Here is a 21,233-nt window from a genome sequence, read left to right as displayed (position 1 = left end):
TGGAAGGCATCTCTGAAAGGCCCCTCCCCACCCCATTTCCAAACCACACGTGATCCTCTTTCAGAAATGCTTTGATTCCTGGCTAGTCAATAAATGCTGCTGTAAAACCTATGGCTGATTTGCAGTCGGAGCCCAGATTGCTCCAGGATCGCAGTCTGGGAGTTACTTACTAATCCCCCCCTTCCCTCTCTCTTTCTCTCTCTGTCCCTCCCCCCTCCCTCCCTGCCCCTCCAAGAATGGCTATCTTCAATCCCCCCCATCCCCCCCAACCTTTCGAATATTTGCAGCCTGATATTCTGTGGTTTAACAAGGACCAGAACCCAGCCACGCCAAGGGGGTGGTGGTGGTGAGTGGAGGGGTTTAAGCATACCCAAACATGACAAGAGACCCCTGGATTTCCATAAGGCTGAACAATTTGAACCCCCCCACACACACACACCTGAGAGGGACCCCCTCAAAGGTGCTGGAAGGGGCAAGACTAGATTAGATATAGATGGATGGAAGGATGGATAAACAGACAGACAGAGAGAGGGAGATAGATAGATAGATAGATAGATAGATAGATAGATAGATAGATAGATAGATAGATAGATAGATAGATAGATAGATAGATAGATGAGAGAGAGCGAGAGAGAGAGAGAGAGAGAGAGAGAGAGTGAGAGAGAGAGAGAGAGAGAGAGAGAGAGAGAGAGAGAGTGAGAGAGAGAGATTTAAAAGATGGCTTCCTTGAAAACAAAGCAGAGGAATTCCTGAAGATGTCAAACCTGCTCCAATTAGACAGACGCCCACCCCCACCTTTCTGCCCCCTGCTAGGCCTGGACCTCTGGGAAAAGGGGGCACCGGAGCAATTGGAGCAACTTGCCATGCCCCGCTCTCCAAGACCTCCTACCCTTCTCTGAGCCGCCCGCCCCCCCCCGTGGGCTGGGATCCCTCCCTTTGCCCAGCCAGGCGAGACCCTGCCCGCAAATAGCGCAGACGGCCCCGGGCCACCGCGGAGGGGAAGGGTGCCCAAAAGTTTGCGGACCCCTCCCCGTGGGGCGCCCTCCCTCCCTCTCCCTTCCCCACCCCATTCCCGGGCGAGTGGGGGGGGGGTTCCGCAGGACTCCCCTCCGGCCCTGGTCAGCCAGGTCCCTCTGCTGAGAGGGGGGGGGTAGAGCTCACCTCTGCCGTCCGCCCCTTCCCCGCTGCTCGCCCCCTGGCTGGGAGGGGGGTCCTTGCCGCCGCTCTCCTTGCAGCCGACCTCTAGCTCCCCTCCGCAGGCATCGGCATCAGCAGGGGGAGGGAGGGGGCGCCGGGGGGGCGGCTGCGGGCGGGCGAGGCCAAGCAGCGGCTTCCCTCCTGCGGGGACCAGCGACCCCCGAGCTGGGGGAGGGAGGCGGACTCAGCTCTTGCAGCCGGCCGCCGCTTCCCCCGTCCCCATCGCCCAGGGCGCCGGCCTGGAACAGGCGGGGAGGGGCGAGGAGAGCCCCCCGCCTGCACGGCCCCGCTCGCGGCCACCCCTGCCCGGGCTCCTTCCTCCGGCAGCTCCCGGTCCGCCGGCGGCAGCAGCAGCTCGAAAGGGTTGGGCCGGGCTGCGCTTCCCGGTCGGAAATCCCGGGCTCTGCTGTTAAAGGGTCCGTGGATGCTGCTGATGCTGCTCTGGAGGGCGGGGAGGGCGGAGGAGGGGGAGGGGGCGCTCCAGCTGCAATCGCCGGCCAGGAAAAGACCCTCCCCTCGCTCTCCCGGAGAAAGAGGGGGCTCCTGCTGCAGGGAGCCCACCAAGGAAACACCCGCGAGTTCCTAGTTCCGAAGAAAGACCCCCGTGCCTTGGTTCCCCCTCTGCTTACTGAGCGTGGAGGGATGCTTGGTTATCCAAGCCCAAGGGGGCGTTTGGGGGTCTTATAGGGGGCGGGGGTCCTGAATTTCCAAAGCCCCGGGCGGGGGGGGGGTGTTGGGGGGGGGAAATGAGTCATGCCTACCTTCTCCTGGCTGGAACTGTGTCATACAGTCATTCATGAAGGTATGATCACCTGATTAGGCCCGTTTCGCATGCCAATGTGGATCACCAGTCCTATCTTGACACCCTATAATTATGTTATCACTCCGTTCAATGGGGCTGGAGCCCCGCCAGATTGCCCCAGAGAGCAGCCGGTGCCAGTAGAAACAGGCTTTTGATCCTGGTCTTGTTTTAATCCAGGTGTTTCCCAAGGGAGGGGGGTGGGGGCTTGAAGAGATTAGGGTGAAGGAGAGCCAAGGCCAGGATGGAGCAGCCCGACTGGAGAGCTGTTGGGACACCCAGAAGACAAGCAGGGCTTCCACTGGGCTGTCGCAATCCCCACTTTGACTCTTTTGACCACCCCAGCCAAACTGGAGCTGCTCCCTCCGCTTGCTACCAGGACCTCTTTGAGCCTTTGCAAAGCGGAATCCAGATTCCGATGGACAGGGACTGGTGCTGAAAAAGACAGGCTGCCTGCAAGTCCTGGAAGGAGGGCTTGGGAGGAAAAAAGAAGATGTCAAGGAAGAAGGGAAAGAGAGAGAGAGAGAGAGAAGAGAGAGAGTAGAGAGGGATGGAGTTGGAGGGAAACGGGAGGAACAGATGCCAGGAAGCTCTGGCTGTTTAAACCTGCTTGCTGTGTCCTCTCGTGGCCACTGGTGGGATTTCTGGGACCAGAATAGCACTCCTTGGCCAAAAGAGATGGTTTCGCCATGATCCATTTTAAAACGCTCTTCCAAGGAACTCCAGGAGTTGATCCCGTCACTTCAGCAAGCAACGGAAAAGGCTGAGCAAACATAGGGTGCTCTGCTCTGGATTAAGTTAAGGCTTGCTGAAAGTGAAAAGTGAACTTGTATTTTTTAAAAAAGCACTAAATCAGCGATGGCGAACCTTTTAGAGACCGAGTGCTCAAACTGCAACCCCAAACCCACTTATGCATCGTCGAGTGCCGGGTGAGTGTGGCCCATTGGCTGGGTGTGGCCCATTGGCTGGGCGTGGCCCATTGGCTGGGCGTGGCTGCAGTGGTAACGGCAGACTGGGTGGGACTAAAAAGTTCAGTCAATCAATTCCAACTTTGCCGGATCTTTTTTTTCCTGCAAGAAGTTGAAATTGACTGATTGAACCTTTTTTTTTTTGCACATTTATTTATTTATTTATGAGACTTATATACCGCTTTAAGTGCAAGCACTCTCTAAGCGGTATACACCAGTAAGCAATGTATATATATATTTTACATTGCCCCCAACAATCTGGGTCCTCATTTTACCTACCTCGGAAGGATGGAAGGCTGAGTCAACCTTGAGCCGGTGAGATTTGAACTGCTGACCTGCTGAACACCGTCAGCTAAAGTGGCCTGCAGTACTGCACTCTAACTGCTGCGCCACCTCCATGGCGGCAGAGGCCTAAAGGAAAAGGTTTTATAAAACCCAGCTGAAGGCCTAGGACTAGGGCAACAGCACGTGTGCCCACAGAGAGGGTTCTGAGTGCCCTCTCTGGCACCTGTGTCATAGGTTCACCACCACTGCACTAAATGCTTCCCCCCTCTCCCTTTTCTTTGGCAACGCATGCATTTCCATCATAACCTTTGTGTTTGGTTTAGTTTAGTTTATATTCCCCCCCACCTTTTTCTTGACTTTCTTCTGAAGGGAATAAACCAATAATTTTCGGCTGCTGAAAAAACAGGATTTAGGTCAACGGAGGCAAGATAGTAAATCACGCATTACAAAACCACCTTGGCTTGGATCGCACTCCAAGCCCCGTCCCAGTTGGTCCCAAGCCAGCTTTATGTACTTTGAACAGGCTGTGCTTGCACCCAAGATTTTGACTGGAGGGCCACGCCCTGCAGTAGCAAGCCGTCCTTCATCACATAGGCCCCCTGTGCCCCGATTAAGCGAACCGGATTAACTCTTGGAGCAATTGGAGCATTGGGGAAGGGGTCTGCGGAGATTGAATGAAGCTGGTGCAAAGGGCTGTGGCTCAGGGCTAGGTAAAGAAAGGCAGGGCGACCAGCCACTTGCCCCTCGGAAAGGCGAAAGAGTGAGAGACACAGGAGAGCCCCACCTAGCTTGATTGCCCTTAAAAGGGGGGCAGAAAGGAGGCAGGAAGGGCTTTCGAGATATTTGTAAGGACCCACCCCACTTTGCATCTTAAGAAGACAGAACTCTTGGAATGATTCTTCCAACAGGAATCCTTTATTAAGAGAAAATGGTTGCAGGCGTTCTAGACAGGACTTGGGGTCCAAGCTCTCCCATTCAAGGTTTTAAGGGTTTCCCAGTAGCCCCACCCAATCACCCCCTTCTTCCAGCGACAGTCTCAGGCATTACACTCCCACCCCCTTTTTCTTACTGCCCGGCTGGATGGAGACTTCAAAGAAACTACATGAAAGGAAACGGCCCCATTCTTATGGTTAGTTCTTTTGCAATACACACATTCAGTTCCTTAGAAGTCTACTGAAGGAAGTGAGGGCCATAAAGCCCCTTTGTTCTCCCCCTTCTCTCCCTCTTATGGCAGAATCCAGAGAAGGCAGAATTGGGGTTTTCTATATTTGATAACTACAGATGAAATATAATTGGATTCTGACAATATTATTCCAAGGCCTGGCACCAATCAAGAGGCATTGCGGAAAACCCCATCCCCTCCGTTGCCTACCTCAGAGGGCTGACACTGACGAAGAAGAAGCATCCTGAGTTATAGATCTCCACAGACGAAGGCAGTTCTCTAGGCAGCTCCCAGGTTTAGAGAAAAGAGCTGCTGCGAGTCCAAAAGCTGTGGGTTTTGCAACAGGCTTTGGCCAATAGGACACACTTTTCAGGCAAGAATTTGAATCCCAGAAAGCGGTTAAGGATTTTGGCGTAAGCCATCTCAGGAGTGAGAATCCGGGCTGTGAGATAGGTGGCCCTGACGAGGTTACCCTAGTTTGGGTAACGAACTGCCTGCAAGAAAACAAGCTCAGGAAGCACCTGGGACCCCTCCAGCAAAAAAGATGGGGGGCATCAGTGTGGCGGCAAGCAGCCATGCTGACTTTTAAGGCCATTAGGGAGGCAAGGATTTTATTGCTGATGTGCTGGCTGGGAGCCCGGGGGCTCAAGAATCACTACATTACCTGTCCCGGAGGAGAAGGAAGCTAACAAGCCCCCCCCCCATTATAAAGTGAAGTTCCTCAGAGTTCAGGTATCCAGCTTCCTTTTCCATCCATCTCTGACCAGTCAGCTCTTTGCCAGCTCCGATGCGTTCCTGCTTCTCAGCCTGGGCCTCAATCCAAACTGACTTCCGAGGTTTTCCCCAAAATAAATTCTATTTGGATGCTGCTCTCCTCCGCCCATCCCATGCCGAAGTCTGGGATGGGCGGAGGAAACTGGAGGTTATAAGTAGTCGTGGACTTACAACTACAATTGAGCTCAAAATTTCTGCTGTTAAGTGAGACATTTGTTAAGTGGATTTTGCTCCATTTTGCAACTTTTCTCGCCCACAGTTGCTGACTGCAGCTGTTAAGCTAGTCACACAATTGTTAAGGGAAGCTGGCTTCCCCGTGGACTTTGCTTCCCAAGAGGTGGCCAAAGGGGATCACGTGACCCCGGGACCCAGCCACCGTCATAAATAGGAGTCAGTTGCCCAGGTTCCGAATTTCGATCACGTGACAAGGTGGACGCTGCAACGGCCACTGATGTGCAAAACAGTCATAAGTCACTTTTTTCAGTGTTTGGTCGCTAAATCAAACTGTTGTTGAGGGCTACCTGTACAAGGAAGACTGTATCTGACACAAGACTTGGTTTTGTTGTTGTGGCTTTATTTCTGAACGCCAATGTTACATAAACCTTAGATGCCAGGAGCTGGAACTCCAACATGGGAGACACCTCCCCCCCGGGCAAGAATTATCTCCCTTTTTTCCTCTCTCCTTCCTCATGATGTGGGAGGGATTGCAACACAGCCTCTTGTTCTGTGACGACTGTGGGAAGAAAACCAGGATTTCATGAATTCCCTGCTCCGAAGACCAAAAAAAAAAGAAGGATTTTTGCCAAGAAGGCAAGCAGCAGTGGATTATGGAGCAAATGATAAGAACAAAGGGCTGATCAACCCCCTGGGAATAGGGGGGCAGCGACAAGAGAAGGGCCCCGAGTCACCCAGGGATGCCCTGGTGCTGGACCCTACTCCGGAGGAAGACTGAGGAGGGCGGGCTTGCGAGTGGGACTCTGCTGCTACAAAGAATGTGGGGATGGCAAACCAACTGCAGAGACAGAGACTGATAGGTTAGGAGTCGGGCTGACCAGGAGTGAGATCCAAGAACGAGACTTCCAAGGTATGAAAGTTAGCTTCTTGGAATGACCAGCTTTTCAAATAAGGCCAGGTAGACGTCGTGAGGTCAGGAGGCGCTGAAGCACAGGTCTGACCCAGCCACCGTTTCCATCTTAAGTCAGTCCCTTTCCACAGGAACTGCCTTAAAGCTGGCTTCCCTTACCAGATTACCCCTTACACCAAGAGGCATACAACCAGATCCCAGGTTGAAGGGAGCCAACAAAGGGCTTTGGGGGGAGGGCACGTGTGTTTGTGTATTTATCTGTGTGAAGCCTTTCGTCCTGCTCTCACCTCTATTCAAGAAAGCCCATTTTGGCAAAGAGCCCGAGCAAAGCACTGGCAAATTCGGAAGGTCCACCAGGCTGGTGGTGGGGGAAGATCCCGGGGTGCTGCAGAGGAAAGGGTCCCTCAGAGAATCTGGATGCCCAGTTCCTCGGCGGTCTTCTGCAGTCTGTCCATGACATTCTCTTCTGGCTCTGGAACAAGTCCACTAGGCACAACTGCCCGGCTCTCGGAAGGGGCATTAGCCATCACGTAGTACACCGTTTCGCTCTCTCCGTGCTCGTTGGTCCTGTTCACCACCCGGATGATTGGGCTGGAAGGGGCACTCGGATCACCGTCCGGAGACTCGCTGGCACACGGGGGAGCAGAGTTCTCCGTTGGCAGAGCAGCTGTCAAATCTGTCTCCACCGGCTCCTCCGTCGGCGAGTCCAAGATGATGCCCTGTAAGCCGCCTTCCGACCCTGCCAGCACCACGCACTGGGCCGCGTCATCCAGCGATTCTCCCTGCTTCTCCCGGTCCTTCAGCAGCTGCTCAGTCAGTTCCACGCTTTCATACCGCACCAGCTGAAGGCGCATGTACCCATCCTCATGTTCTTTGTACCTAGGTGGGGTTGCAGAGGCTGCGGTTAGCAGGGAACCGTGCCAGCCTGGTGGCGGCTAGCTGTTGGCGTCCCAGCGCCGTCGATTATGAAAAGCTGATGAACACACAGACACATATTCAAAGCTGCTAGAAATGGCTGTTATGCCACTTTTTCAGCAAACACTTGCTTTGTCCAGAAAACTTAGCACAAGGTGAGAACGAATCTACATTTTTCTCCAACTTGCCTGGCATTGATTAAAAAAAAAAGCATGAAAGGGGTCAACGATGGTGAAAGAGAAAAGATAAACAATACCAGCAGCCTCATCTAATCCTTGTAGAGCAGGGGTAGGCAACCTTGGCTCTTTTATGACTCGTGGACTTCAACTCCCAGAATTCCTGAGCCAGCATGGCTCAGTTTGAAAACCTCTCCCTTTCCCCTCAGCATGGCTGGCTCAAGAATTCTGGGAGTTGAAGTCCACAAGTCGTAAAAGAGCCAAGGTTGCCTACCCCTATGCTAGAGGATCCCAGAAAGGGTGCCAGCTCTCTTCTTACACACTCTTCTTCCAATTGCTGCAGACTATACTTCTAGATCCCTCTTCTTCGCCACAACGTGGAAGAAGAGTCACAAATGTTCAAACCTCCCTCATTGGGAATGTGCCACAAATCACTCCAGCTTCCCTTGGACACCTCTGGCTCAGAGACAAGCCTCCAAGAGATAATAAGATAATTAAATCCAACACACATCAGAATTAGCCGGCCTATCCAAACCTCCTGGATTTAATCAACCACAACCATTTTCATTTGTAATCCTGATGGTGATTTGAGGACAGCACAATTTGCTTTAGGGATGTTCAGACAAACAATGTTTCTCCAAAAAATATCCTGGCTTGTCCTGTTAATGATATGCAAACCAGTCAAGACTTGGGCTAAACCTCCAGCTGTCCTGAAGTTTACTTAATTTTTTGGAGGAATATGATGAGAAGACTATGCAATCTCCTCTTCTCCTTTTGAGGAGAGGGGCTGAAGTGAGGACTTTTGAGAAAGTGAAACTGATCTGCAGAAGGCCTTAGTGCAAAGATGTCTTCTGCTAGCAGCTTAACAACAAGAAAGGTCAGTTTCTCCCTGTAAACTGAATGCTCTTCTGAAACGTAACTTTGATTTCATGCCCAGGCTTCATAACCACACAGAGCATTTCAGCCCCACCCTATCGTTGTGTACCTGAAACGAGGATGACCTGAAGGCCATTTGAACTGGTGTTTCTTCCTGAGGTGGACCGTAAGGTTGTTCCCTCGTGTGAAACATTTGTCGCAGACGTGGCACTTATACCTGGGCTCTGAATCGCCCTGAGAATGTACATAGAGAGAAAGGAATGGTTAGATGGGGATTTTCTCCACCTACGCATAAAATTCCACAACTTGAAGGAATCCAGTTTTTGCTGTTCTGTTTGTAAAGCACGTCAGTAGATTCTCTAACAATAAATCGGATTTGTAAGTATGAAAATAATAATGGTAATAATAACATGACGCCTTTAAGGTGATTAAACAGCAACATCTGCTTATCCCACGTGCTTGGGGAGGACTCAGTAAGTGCCTGATTGGGCTGGCTGTGCAAACAACAACAAAAACAACAATAATAATAATTTTAAAAAATTGAGTGCTGGAGGAACTCAGAACTCCCAGAAGCACGAAAATTTTTGGGAACTCTGTGAAAGAGATACTTGCATGGAGGTGATTCACACCAATTAGCAGATGTAAGTTTGCTTTTTCGTTGGGAAAGTAAACAGTTGCTGCTTCGGCTTCTAATTTTCTAGCCAAAGCTATATCTCAGAGTCCTTCTGCAAAGCTTCCGTAATTGCTGCCCTGCTTTTTTCCTTAAAATCAGACACCACCCCAGACTCTTGGGCTCCCGTCTGCTTCCTTCTCACCTCATGAACCTTCTTGTAGTGCAGTTTGATGGAGCAGAGAGATCGGGCACTGAAGTCGCAGGCTTCAAATTCACAGCGGTAGGCTGGCTCTTTGCTATGGGTGTCCAAGTGCTTCCGTAGATCAATCAGATTCTTACAGCTGGACGGATCATGCAAAGACAAGATTTTAAATCCTGGCACAAACAGTACAATACTGCTGCATGTAAAATGGCAGCAATCAGAAGTCATAAAATACACGCTCCCTCTGTGTTCTTCACCATAACATTCTGGCTATTACCAAAAACAGACCACAGTTGCTCTTCCTATCATGATGCATTTTATATGACAAATCCTCTACAAACCCTCAGGGAGCCTCTGAGTGGACAACAGTCCAACAGCTACCCTCATCATAATGCTACCTATTCTGCCGAATTCTATAGGTAGTCCGATCAGCCACACTGCCTGGGGGAATTCTGGCAACTTCTTAAAGTTGCCAAGGCTGAGAAACAGTGGTGTTTCATTTCATATATATTGATTTTATAACTGTAATATATATCACCCTGAGCAAGGCCTTGATAAAAAGGCCACCACGGATCTAAAAAGAAATAGTTCTAGGAACTATAGCCATTTAATCCAAATACCCTTTGAATTAAACTGGTGGTTTGCCCAAAAATTCCACATTTCACTGGCCAGCAAAAGAGAGACTTTATAAAGCAATGGTAATTTTATAATTTGGAGCTAGGCACCAGTTACAATCAAGTCACCACAATTTGTAAACTCTTAAGGCAGCTGCTAACCCATCTATTTCAGAGGCAAAGAAACAGCAGAAGAGTTTGGCTACAGAGAACATTCTCCTTCCCAGGACCTGGCCCAGGGCCATCTCCCACCTGGTCTCTGGGCTTACCTATGGTCACAATAGTTGCACTTGTAAGGCCGTTCCTCGCTGTGCCTGAAGCGGATGTGGTTGCGTAGTGAGGAGGGCAGAGGGCAAGTCATGTCACAAAGAGGGCACTTGTAGTGGTTGACTGCTCAGGAAAACAGACACACACACATATAAAGGAGGTCATTCCTGAAGGGAAAGTTCACCAAGAGGAGAGAAAAGGAGGGGGGGGAAGCTTCCTCATCACCTCTTACCGTGGTTCCTCATATGATCCCTCAACAATCTCTCTGTGGCAAACCTTTTAGAGCAGTGAGAACATTGGAATCGCTGTTCTGTGAGCAGAGGCAGAAAAAACAGGACACATCTCATTTAGAGAGAATCTTTATCGACAACTTGTCACAACACATGGAGAGACTTCATCATAGCTTGAACTAGGAAAGAACATCCATACCAAGCAAATCCAAAAATGCTGGAGAATTCCTGGAAGCAGGGCATTCAGACAAATTAGCCATCCACAGGCCCACAGAGATAAACAACATCCACATACCATTTAAAAGAGACAATCAAAAATCTAAAAAAAGCAAACAAAAATACCTAACCACCTCCTCACCAGTAGTCAATGCCCAGATGAGCAGAGAATAATACTAAGATTAATGCCAGACCAACAATCAGGCAGAAAACAACAGGCCAATCAAGGAACTACCAAGGAGAAAACCACACTCCCACCAACACTGATAGGGCAAGTGTTAGAGAATTTTCATTTCTCTATTGGTGAAAAATAAATCAGAAGCTCTCACAGTTGACTGCATTTAGCTGATTCAAATAACTTTATATTTATATAAAAATATTTACAATACCATTATTCTTTACGGCAACATATCTTAATGAAGACTTCTTACAGAGACAGACCAGAGACAAACCTGAGACTGGAAATCCAGCTCCTCACTCAATACTCTTTTGCACAGACTCAGTAGCACTTTCTTCACATTGGCTGACTACCACATGACTCTTCCTGCTCATGAATATTCCAACAGCAAGCCACTTGTAAATAAACAGAGAGCAAACCCTCCTCCCTTTTAAACTGATGGTGTAACCTAGTAGGGTAATGAAACGTCTGCAAGAAAACAGCCAAGCTCAGCGAGCACCAAGGACCCCACAATTTCCTCTCTTCCAAACAAACACTCCCTTCTAGGGTTTATAACTCAAATCCTAATCAGTCCAAAACTCACATTGGCTAGCAAGCCTGACCACTTGTACAGTTCCGGGCTAAACATGATGATGGGCTCAGGTACTCACGTTCTAAAGCCGTCTGTCGACGGATGTGATCAAAGAACTTGGTGTTGTTGGAGAACATGCCACCACAAGTGGGACAAGCCACCACCTTCTCCTGGGTGTGGCTGCGCAGATGTTCCCGCAGCTTACATCGCCCTTTGAAGGTACAGTCACACTCTGGAACAAAAGACAATGCCTGTGTGTTCCAAGCTGGCACAAAGCTGGTGTTCCTGCCTGGAATGTTTTGGCTTATTGCTTTGAGCTTGGCGGGGACGATTCCGTTAGAAACCCTGGGATTCTATATTAGCTTTTTTATGGATTTTGAGGAGCTGTTTCATTTTTATCTACATGAAAACTGGGAGGATAATCCTCCTCTCATAAAGTGTCTAACAGCCACAAGATGAAATGTTCTGGTATATTTGTTTGCACTGAGGTAAATAACATTTTCCTCCTACTGGGGAAAACAAAGAGGATAAAATGCGTGAATCATAGGAATAGTATTTAAAGATTGTATTAAAAAGTGCCTTTTAAAAGGCAATGTTGTATACAGGTAGTCTTCAACTTGTGCCTACTATTGAGAAGAGAATTTCCAATGGCTAAGGAAGGTGTTTGATCATGTTACTGTGAGGACGGTGCAATGGACGTAAGTGTGGGACCAGTTGTAAGTAATTTTTTTTCAGTGCTGTTGTAACTTCAAACGGACATTAAATATGTTGACAATTACCTGTATCTATGAGTATTATTCTATAGTGTCTTATATAAGAATGTTTTTCTGGTTTAATTTTGCCTCAAAACAACAGGAAAAGTTTAAGCAGTTAAACACAGATCAGCCAGCAAAGGTCCCAAGGCAAGATCAACCCCTACCTTTCCACCCACAGAAGACCATGTGGTTCTCCTTCCCTATTGCCTTGTATTCTGCGCAGAAACTATGATCTTCCACGTGCCTATAGAACCATTCAGGATTATCAAAAGCTCGCTGATGGGGAGACAAGAAAAGGAAGGATATATTCTGAGCATACACTCAGTCAATCAGCAAATAAATAAATCCGTTAAAGGATGTTATTCCCATAAATCAATATTACACTTTCTAAAAGCTTAATAAATCCCATCCAGGACTCATTCAGTAGCTCTGCATACACATGGAAGTTTACATAAGCTCCACCCCATCCGGAGAGACTTAATTTTTAATAGTTGGCTAACAATAATCTGCGTCCTCCTCAAATGGCTCCATTCACTAAATTTTTTGTGAGAGCTTGTCAACGCATTCAGCATTTTTTTGTTTGCCTCTCACACACAGCATTTTTCTCCCATTCTGGAGCTCTGGTTGAAACCTCCAGAAAAATGTAAAATTGCGTACCAACTTTCTTTGGAATGATCAAAGAGACAAACAGAGCAGCTATAGTTCCAGATGTCAATTTCCAAAGTGAATATAAAGGGAGCCTAGGTTTAGGAATGTCATACATATGTGCTATGGAATTTCCAGAGATTACTCTGAGAAATATAGTTATGTTTATTAAATAGTAAAAAATATTCCAAGTGTCTTCTATGGGCACACTATTTTAGACCTATTTCAGAATGATGCTCCTGTAAATTCAAATTTAAACTGGGTATGGAGTGTTCCAAAAACATTCCTGCATTGTTTTTAGCATAATGAAGAGGAATGAACAGGTTTGCATAATCTCTTGAATAAGTTATACAACTTGTTTGGTCTAAAACAAAATTATTTAATCCATCCTGCAGTCATCATAGCATGCCAAGAATCTGCCTGAAGCTTAGAAGCTAATTGTGCATCTTTTCACTGCGCGGTGGACATATTCAACACAGTATCACTGGGATAGACTGTTCATCTTCCCATCTCATCTCTCACCTCACAATATTCCCAAAGGCAGAGAAAGTTCTCTTGAATTTCAGGAATGATGTTTCGGCTCTGAAAGTCCAGCTGGCAGGGAGTCAAGTCAGACTGGCTCTGTAAGGCATGCAGTCCCCACTGCTTCAGTTTCGTGTGGTAACAGTGGAAGTAAACATGGCGGACGAGCTCTGCAGGACTCTCAGGAGAACAGAAGCCGCATTCTTGCCAGAGGCAAGCGTATTCTTCTGGGGAGGGAAAACAGAAAGTTGATGGAGGAAGCACAAAACTCGTACCTGCAAGAGACAGACTACACATCACAAATGTCTACTTAGTAATTGGTCTTGGTCACCCCCCATTTCTGGATGAAGTTTGTAAAACAGAAGCTATTTTAATTAAAAAAGAAACCAGGAAAATTAACTTTCTCAGACTTTTCTCAACTAACACCCCCCCCTTTCTTTAGCCGATTCATGCTTTCACTACCTTTTCAAACTCAGTTTATCTTAATCCTGCCTTCTCCACGTGTCCCTTGCCTACAGCACTTCTCACCCTTGGCCTGCTTCAATTTTACACTGACATAACTTGACTATGATAGTGAAGGGACTGCAACTTCTCCCTTGCAGCTTTGGGCAAGCCCCTATGGCTTACAGGACTATCTGCAATAAGAAAGACAAATATGCTACAGTGACTGCCTGGCATTGAACCAGAAAGGTAATTTAGAGGAGTATGGGTTTTCTAACGAAATCAATCAATTCTTTTAACAAGGAGGAGGAGGAAGGAAATACAGAGAAGTACTGTGCCAATTTTCAGAGAGGATAATATGAGCCACAGCTGATATTATAAGCAAGTAAGAGTCAAGGAGGTCAAAAGTCAGGGCGATAGCCATAACCAGGCACCCACCCCTTTTTATCTGTGTCGCAGCATGACATTCTGCAACACACACCCCAAAACCTGCCCCATCTGCCCCATACCAAGAGAATCCATCTCATTATCCTCCTCCTTGCCCTGGAGATGCTGCTGCAGGTGCTGTGAGACGTGTTCGCAAAACTCTTCCATCTTCGAGGCCACAAAGCTGCAGATTTCCCATTCACACTGCAGGACCAAAGCCTCTTTCTCCCCCGTCTTCCCAGGAGGCATGGCCACAACCTGCTGGGCAATTGGAGAAGGGGGTCTTGTTCACATCCCAAAGGAGGTCTTCAGTTGCCTTCCCTCCAGTCTCGGAAAGGGATTGAAGGGAAGAGCTGGAATTCTGCCAAACACACCGACTATTATCCTGTGTGGATTTTACGGTCTTTAGAAAAGCATCCTCATCCAATTCCACAATTCCAAGGATTTGCTGTGAGGAAGTGCTTCAGAGCAAGTCCACTGCAATTAATTTCCAGCAAAGTCACAATGGCCTTCCTTCAGTCCAAAGGGCAGGGTGGGTAGGCAGGGAAGAAAAAAAAGTACATATAAATGCATATACACATACTATAAAATATACCTTATGTTATACTGTGCTACAAATATATTACACATGGTTATACATTCCATAGGCATATATAGTATATATAATAGTATAAATATTTACACACACAATGCTAGGTACCTGTGGGTGTGATTTTATACATATATGTATACATATAGAGAGAGAGAAAGATAAAAGGAGAATATGGAAAATTATTTTCACTATTTTACCCTTTTTGTGGTTTATGTAAGCTGCCCAAAGTCTTCTGGAGCAGGCAGCCATACCAAATCAAATATAAATGAAAGTATAAAGTACATATTACTATAAACACGGAAATATATGATATATAACGTAACAGAAAGGACTATATTTTATAAGATCTACATATACAAGGTTGTCAGTGTTATATAAGACACAGTATACAATGATGATCCCCCTTCGCGTTTCTACCCATTGCTGTAGCCCTTTTTTGCCCTTTCTGAGAAAAACAAAGCACCTTCCCCGATCCGGAGTCCTCCAGAAGTAGCTGGACTTGGGTTCCACTAATTCCCAACACTCGGCCAAGGCCGGAGCTACGCATAGCTGAAAGCCCGCCCGGCCAGAGAGGCCCCCCACCCGGCCGTCGTCTGAGTCTCTCCCTCCCCGGCGACTCGCCCTTTCGTGCGGCGTCTACACACCCACCAGGGGGGACCGAAGAAGGGTCTCCGCTCGAGACTTCCCTAGCCGAAAAAACAGGGTCTGGAGAAACAAAAACGCCCTCCGGTTCCAGGAGCCAAGGCCCGGGGACACCCACTAGGCCGCGTTTCCATAGTTACCGAGTGTTTCCCGGCCGGCCGACCGACGTCCGACGCGACGACCACTTCCCTCACCACCTGTGCGCCCGCGAGCCGCCCGGATGAATTTCGCCAGCCAATGAAAGGCGCCGAAGGCGTCCGTGTAGTCAGGGGAGGGCGGGACCTAGCCGGCCTGTCAAAACATAAAGAGAGCATCGCGGTGCTAGGTCCGATAGAGAACCGAAGGTTGTTGAGGAATGGTTCCGGGTTGAGTAGGATTCCTGGCTCACCCGAACCTGTCCCGTGGAAAAGACCCGTTTAGTTTGGAGCCCCGGAAACTAAAGATTGAGAGAAAATAAAAATATGGAAAAAAGTGTTTTGTCGTCCAGAATTGTTGTAGGCTCTTAGGCAGGCTACAAAGCTTTTCCCACTTTTACCCTTGCACCATACTGTTTCTATAAAGCGGGGGGGGGGGGAGGAGAGAATCTAGCCAATGCAGAAATTGCACCTCAAAGCAATACTTTTATTAGGCGTATTAGAAAATCACCCTTCCAAACATCCCTGGAGAATATTCAAATAGTTCTGTATCAGGACCATGGTTTTTAGTGCTTGGATAGAAAACAAAGAAAGTTGCATTGCCTAAAGTAGAAAGTTTATTATTTTTATTATTACATTTATATGCCCGTTTTGCCTAGAGGGGTGAGAGATCCTTGACCTCACTTGCATCAAACTCAAACTTAGATTGCATATTGTGGGGAACTGGTTGCACCATGGATTTCAGATCCTACTGAAATCAAATGTGGCATTGTGTTGCACTGAAAATTGAGCAAGATGCAGGTTGTGTACCTAGCTATCCTTGATTGTTCTGTCAGAAAAAGTGAATAAATGACACTAGGATTTGCATGAATAACTCAATCTTTGCATCATCTCATAAAACACCCCAACTCCTACAAACTGCATTTCTCCATTAGAGCATGGAAATAAGTCCCGCTGATATCAATTAGTCTAATCTAAAGATGACCAAAGTAAGATCCAATCAATATTATTCATAACAATTGATAGCAATATGAAATATCCAAACAAAACAAAGCCTTTTCCTAAAGCTTTAAAAATGTATTTGATTTCCAAAATGATGCTAAAATGGAATGGTGGTTCCAGAATCAGCTTTGAGTGCAGATAACATTTCATTTTGTCTTTACTGTAACCTGTATCTTTAATTCCTTCCAGAAAGAATTTCAATTTTTTTTTGAAAAAAAATTGTGGGTTGTATTTTATTTAATATATTCAAGTGTATTTGTTTGAAAATATTACTTTGCATCAGAGTAACTTTTAGGGTTGCTATAAATTCTCCAGAGAATAAGGTGACCAACTTTTTTACAACAAAAAGGAGGACACGAATAAATTGAAGAAAAAAATATTGTAAATAAAAGAAACATTGTATTTATTGCAACAATAATACAGAATACACTATAATATGATCAATGCATAATAAAAAACATTTGTAACAATAACATTTTATATTGTAATTATGCTTACATGCCTATTAATTATTTAAATGAGTACTTTTCCATTGAATGAATATTTTTTGTCAATGTATCATCTTCTAACAATATATTGGAAATATCTGAACAAGAAATATCCTTCATATTGAATTTTACAGCAAGTGCTGCAGCTAGAGTATCAACATTCAATCTCAATTTCTCACTTGTCCAAAAATCTACATGGCTGGACTGCGCGGGTGTGGGCGGCGGAGGCAGGTGTTGTGAGCCAGGCGCTCCAGGATGGCCACGTAGATGCGCAGGGTGAGGTGGTGGCAGCACAGGTCAGCACTGCATAGACCACCAGCTGGCGCAGCCCATGGAAGGTCAATTGCCCACCGCACCCCCGCCCACAGCTGCCCCGCCAGCACCGCTGCCCTGCCATGGAGAGCCGGCCCTGCAGCTCGCAAAGCACCAGACGAGCCAGCTCCGGCCCTGAGCCGCCCCCCAGCACCACCGCCCCCCCTGTGCATCCCCATAGAGCCGGCCCCACGGCTCGCAAAGGCAAAGCACCAGCTGCTCCGGCCCTGCAGCTCTTCCCCCAGCCGCCCCGCAGCACCATTGCCCACCCTGCGCATCCCCGTAGAGCCGGCCCCGTGGTTCGCAAAGCACCAGACACGCTGGCTCGGCCCTGCAGCCACCCCCCAGCACCACCGCCTACCCTGTGCATCCCCGTGTAGAACTGAACAGGGAACATCAAGAGAAACTTACCGCTCCAGTCTCCTCCAGCTATCTGCGGAACTAAGTAAGAGATGGTGTAGTTGAGTAGCAGTAAGGGGTGCAAAGTTCCTGCAACTTGCACGTGCAAAGTTTGCCGCCTGGGTTTTGGCGCACTCAGCAGCTTTAGAAAGCTAATAAGGGGAGTAACACAGCTCAGGCAAAAGTTGAAAAAAACCATCAAAAAAAGGTCCCGGAACGCCTTCTGGGCGTTCTATGAGGGAAAAAAAGCCCTGCAGATAAGTCTTCAAATATAGAAATAGAGGACATTTAGGAGGACATCTTCGAGGGAGGACAGAACTCACAAAAGGAGGACTGTCCTACCAAAAGGAGGACGGTATGTGGAAAAGGAGGACATTTAGGAGGACATTTTTTGAGGGAGGACAGAACTCATAAAAGGAGGACTGTCCTCCCAAAAGGAGGACGGTTGGTCACCTTACCAGAGAAGCTTATGCCATGGAATGCACAAAGGTATCATTAATAACTGTAATATACGATTGAGGAAATTTTTCCCTTTTGTTATTTATAGTTTACTAAGAGTTGTTATGATTATAAAATAAATTGAAATAAAGTTAAGGAACAGCTTTATAACTAAAACAAAATAATCGAAATGGGAAAAACTCTCTTTGGCTCGTATCCAGAAGAGTTTGGATTACATTGTAATAAGGTGACCAACTTTTTTACATTGAAAAGAAGGACACAAATAAATTGAAGAAAAAAATATCATAAATAAAAGAAACATTTTATTCATTGCAACAATAATACAGAATACACTATAATATGATAAATGCATAATAAAAACATTTATAACAATAATTTTGTAAGGACCCACCCCACTTTGCATCTTAAGAAGACAGAACCCTTGGAATAATTCTTCCAACAGGAATCCTTTATTAAGAGAAAATGGTTGCAGGTGTTCTAGACAGGACTTGGGGTTCAAGCTCTACCATTTGAGGTTTTAAGGGATTCCCCAGTAGTCCCACCCAATCACCCCCCTCTTCCAGTGACAGTTTCAGGCATCACAATCCCACCCCTTTTTTCCTTTCTGCCGGCTGGATGGAGACTTCAGATAAACTACATGAAAGGTAAATAGCCTCCTTTGTTATGATAAGGCCTTTTGGTGCTAACCACATTCAATCCCTTTGAAGTTGTACCGAAGGAAGTGAGGGCCATAAAGCCCCTTTGTTCACCCCCTTCTCTTTCTTTATGACAGAATCCAGAGAGGGCAGAAATGGGGTTTCTATAATTGATAACTGGAGATGAAGTATAATTGGATTCTGACAAACTTTTTTTATTAAAAAGTTTTTATTTTCCATTTATTCATACAAAATACAATTCCTAACCATTGGTACCGCCTGCCCATTCCCCCCAGGCCGCGTCCACCCTCTCTAAACCTTCCCTACTTCCCTCCTCTTTCTCTCCTCCCCTCCTACTCTCTTCCCCTCCCCTTCTCCTCTAACCATCCTACTTCCTCCCTACTCCTTCCTCCCCTCTCATCCCTCTCACACACATGAACGCAGCATAGGGGAAATGCCCAAGCATTTACCATCACTATATTATCATTACCCACCCACTCACCCACCCACCCACCCTCAACCCTCCCCCCCTCGCTTCCCAGAGCAGAGTACAGGGTTATTAATAAGAAAGTTAACAATAATAAAAAAAAGAAAAAAAAGAAAGAAAAAAGAAAAAAAGCATCATACTTAACCTTTAACTCCCCTTAAATTAAGTCATATAAACAAATCTCTACGACAGTTACTATAAATTTACTCATAAAATAAATGAAATTTTATAGTCCCATATTTTTTCTGAATATAATCTATCCATCTTCTCCATACAATAATATATCTTTCTTGTGTATGATCCTTCAAATAAGCAGAAATTTTTGTCATTTCTGCAAAGTTAGAAACTTTAAATATCCATTCTTCTAAAGTAGGCAACAAGTCCTTCTTCCAATACGAGCCTACTAATAACCTTGCTGCAGTTAATAAATTCAACATTAAAGTAGTTTCTTTGTCATTTAAATCCACAAAGATACCCAACAGGAATAATTGAGGGGTGAACTTTATCTTCCTTTTAAAAATCTTTTGAATGTTCCACCAAATCATAACCCAAAAAGCCTTTACCTTTTTACCATTCCACCAAACATGAAAATATGTCACATCCATATTACCACATCTCCAACATTTGGGTTGTAAATTTGGATACGTACAAGATAATTTTTTAGGATCTAAATGCCATCTGTAAAACATTTTATAAAAATTTTATATTGTAATTATATGCCTGCAGCCGCCCCGCCAGCACTGCTGCCCCGCCATGTAGAGCGGGCCCTGTGGCTCCCAAAGCACCAGCTGCGCTGGCTCCGGCCCCGGAGGGGGCCGGAGCCAGCGCAGAGGCAGCCTGCCATCGACACACCCCACCTGCAGCCACCCCGCCAGCACCACTGCCCACCCTGCACAGCCCCATGTAGAGCAGGCCCCGCGGCTCCCACAGCACGGGGAGCAGTCGGCCACCGCCACCCCTCACACCCCTGCCCACAGCAGCCCCGCCGCCCCTGCCTCTTGCGCCTGCAGCCATTATTGCCCTAGCACACAGGTCGGCAACCTGCGGCTCCGGAGCCGCATGCGGCTCTTTGAGCCTTTCCCTGCGGCTCCCAGCCTCCTCTGCCTTTGCAGAGAGAGACAGAGACAGGAATTGTGCTTCCCTGCCTCTCTCTCTCTCTCTCTCTCTCTCTCTCTCTCTCTCTCTCTCTCTCTCTCTGTGTGTGTGTGTGTGTGTTTTGTGTGTGTGTGTGTGTGTGTATAAAAAAACGAGAGTGCACTCACAGTGTTCTCCGAGGAGCTGAAAAGCTTATTGGGCGGGGCTCCTCCCTTTGCTGCGTCTCTGCAGGAAGCAGGAAGGGCAGGAGAGAGCTAGCTAGCCCAGCTAGGCTGACTCAGGAATTCTGGGAGTTGAAGTCCATGAGTCATAAAAGAGATGAGGCTGCCTACCCTGGATCTTGTTGGACAACAGCCTGAAGCTTGTCAGGTGAGCAGCAGATAGGGGGGGGGGGAAAGAGAGAGAGAGAGAAAGAGGGAGAGAGAGAGAGAGAGGAAAGAGAGAGAGAGAAAGAAAGAGAGTGGGGGAAGAGGAGTGGCAGACCAAGGGCAGATAGAGAGGGAGAGAGAGAGAGAGAGACCCTTTTGACATCTAAAATGAAGATAACACTGCATATATCCTTTTTTACCTGTGTGTGTGTGTGTATGTATGTATATATATACATACATATACATATACATATATACACACACACACACACACATACATACACACACACAAACACACACACACCTATAATAAAGGTAAAAAAGGATATATGCAGTGTTATCTTCATTTTAGATATCAAAATGGTTTTGCGGCTCCCAGTGTTTTGTTTTTGGTGGGAAACGGGTCCAAGTGGCTCTTTAAGTGTTTTGGGTTGCCTACCCCTGCCCTAGCAGGACCGAAGATCAAGAGAAAGTTCCCGTGGCATTGCCGCTCCAGTCTCCTCCAGGTATCTTCGGGACTGAGGGAAGTTAGCCCAGAGAAGGAAATATTAAAAAGGGCAGAAAAAAAATATTTTTTTCCTCAAAAGGACTTTTTAAAACCAAACCTGGCCCCAAATCTATCTCTCTGCCCCAAGCAAGAGCTATCCCCATACAAATGCAGATGTAAAACCATCAGAAAGTTGGAGCCAGAGCAATCAAGAAAA

The 21,233-nt window shown here is 46.9% G+C and overlaps 2 protein-coding genes across 8 annotated transcripts in view; both read right to left on the bottom strand.

The window, feature by feature from the left end:
- The window catches only part of ABCG4 (ATP binding cassette subfamily G member 4), a 34,413-nt gene extending 31,533 nt beyond the window's left edge, over positions 1–2,880 (bottom strand). Inside the window, exon 1 of one of the 3 annotated variants that reach the window (XM_039350613.1) lies at positions 2,864–2,880. The gene's annotated coding sequence lies outside the window, so the exon portion shown is untranslated. Of the gene's footprint in view, positions 1–1,161; positions 1,592–1,958; positions 2,162–2,863 lie in introns of those variants that run through there. The other 2 variants (XM_039350612.1, XM_039350611.1) reach the window with 2 other exon arrangements.
- Positions 2,881–5,591: 2,711 nt separating this feature from the next.
- Positions 5,592–21,233, bottom strand: part of LOC120311279 (histone H4 transcription factor) — a 40,896-nt gene continuing 25,254 nt past the window's right edge. Inside the window, exons 2-12 of one of the 5 annotated variants that reach the window (XR_005557572.1) lie at positions 15,157–15,441; positions 14,000–14,429; positions 13,050–13,276; positions 12,047–12,158; positions 11,207–11,359; positions 10,165–10,242; positions 9,935–10,055; positions 9,052–9,190; positions 8,346–8,470; positions 6,557–7,148; positions 5,592–5,918 (exon numbers count right to left, since the gene is read on the bottom strand). Coding sequence is in view for 4 of the 5 variants with exons in the window: in XM_039350600.1 (XP_039206534.1) it covers positions 6,674–7,148; positions 8,346–8,470; positions 9,052–9,190; positions 9,935–10,055; positions 10,165–10,242; positions 11,207–11,359; positions 12,047–12,158; positions 13,050–13,276; positions 14,000–14,165 (1,596 nt within the window). In the remaining variant the exon portion in view is untranslated. The other 4 variants (XM_039350600.1, XM_039350602.1, XM_039350599.1 and 1 more) reach the window with 4 other exon arrangements.

Source organism: Crotalus tigris, unplaced genomic scaffold, assembly GCF_016545835.1.
Source record: "Crotalus tigris isolate CLP2741 ecotype Arizona unplaced genomic scaffold, ASM1654583v1 scf7180000018340.3345759, whole genome shotgun sequence".
Taxonomy (NCBI): domain Eukaryota; kingdom Metazoa; phylum Chordata; class Lepidosauria; order Squamata; family Viperidae; genus Crotalus; species Crotalus tigris.
This window is presented reverse-complemented; position numbering and strand designations above follow the sequence as displayed.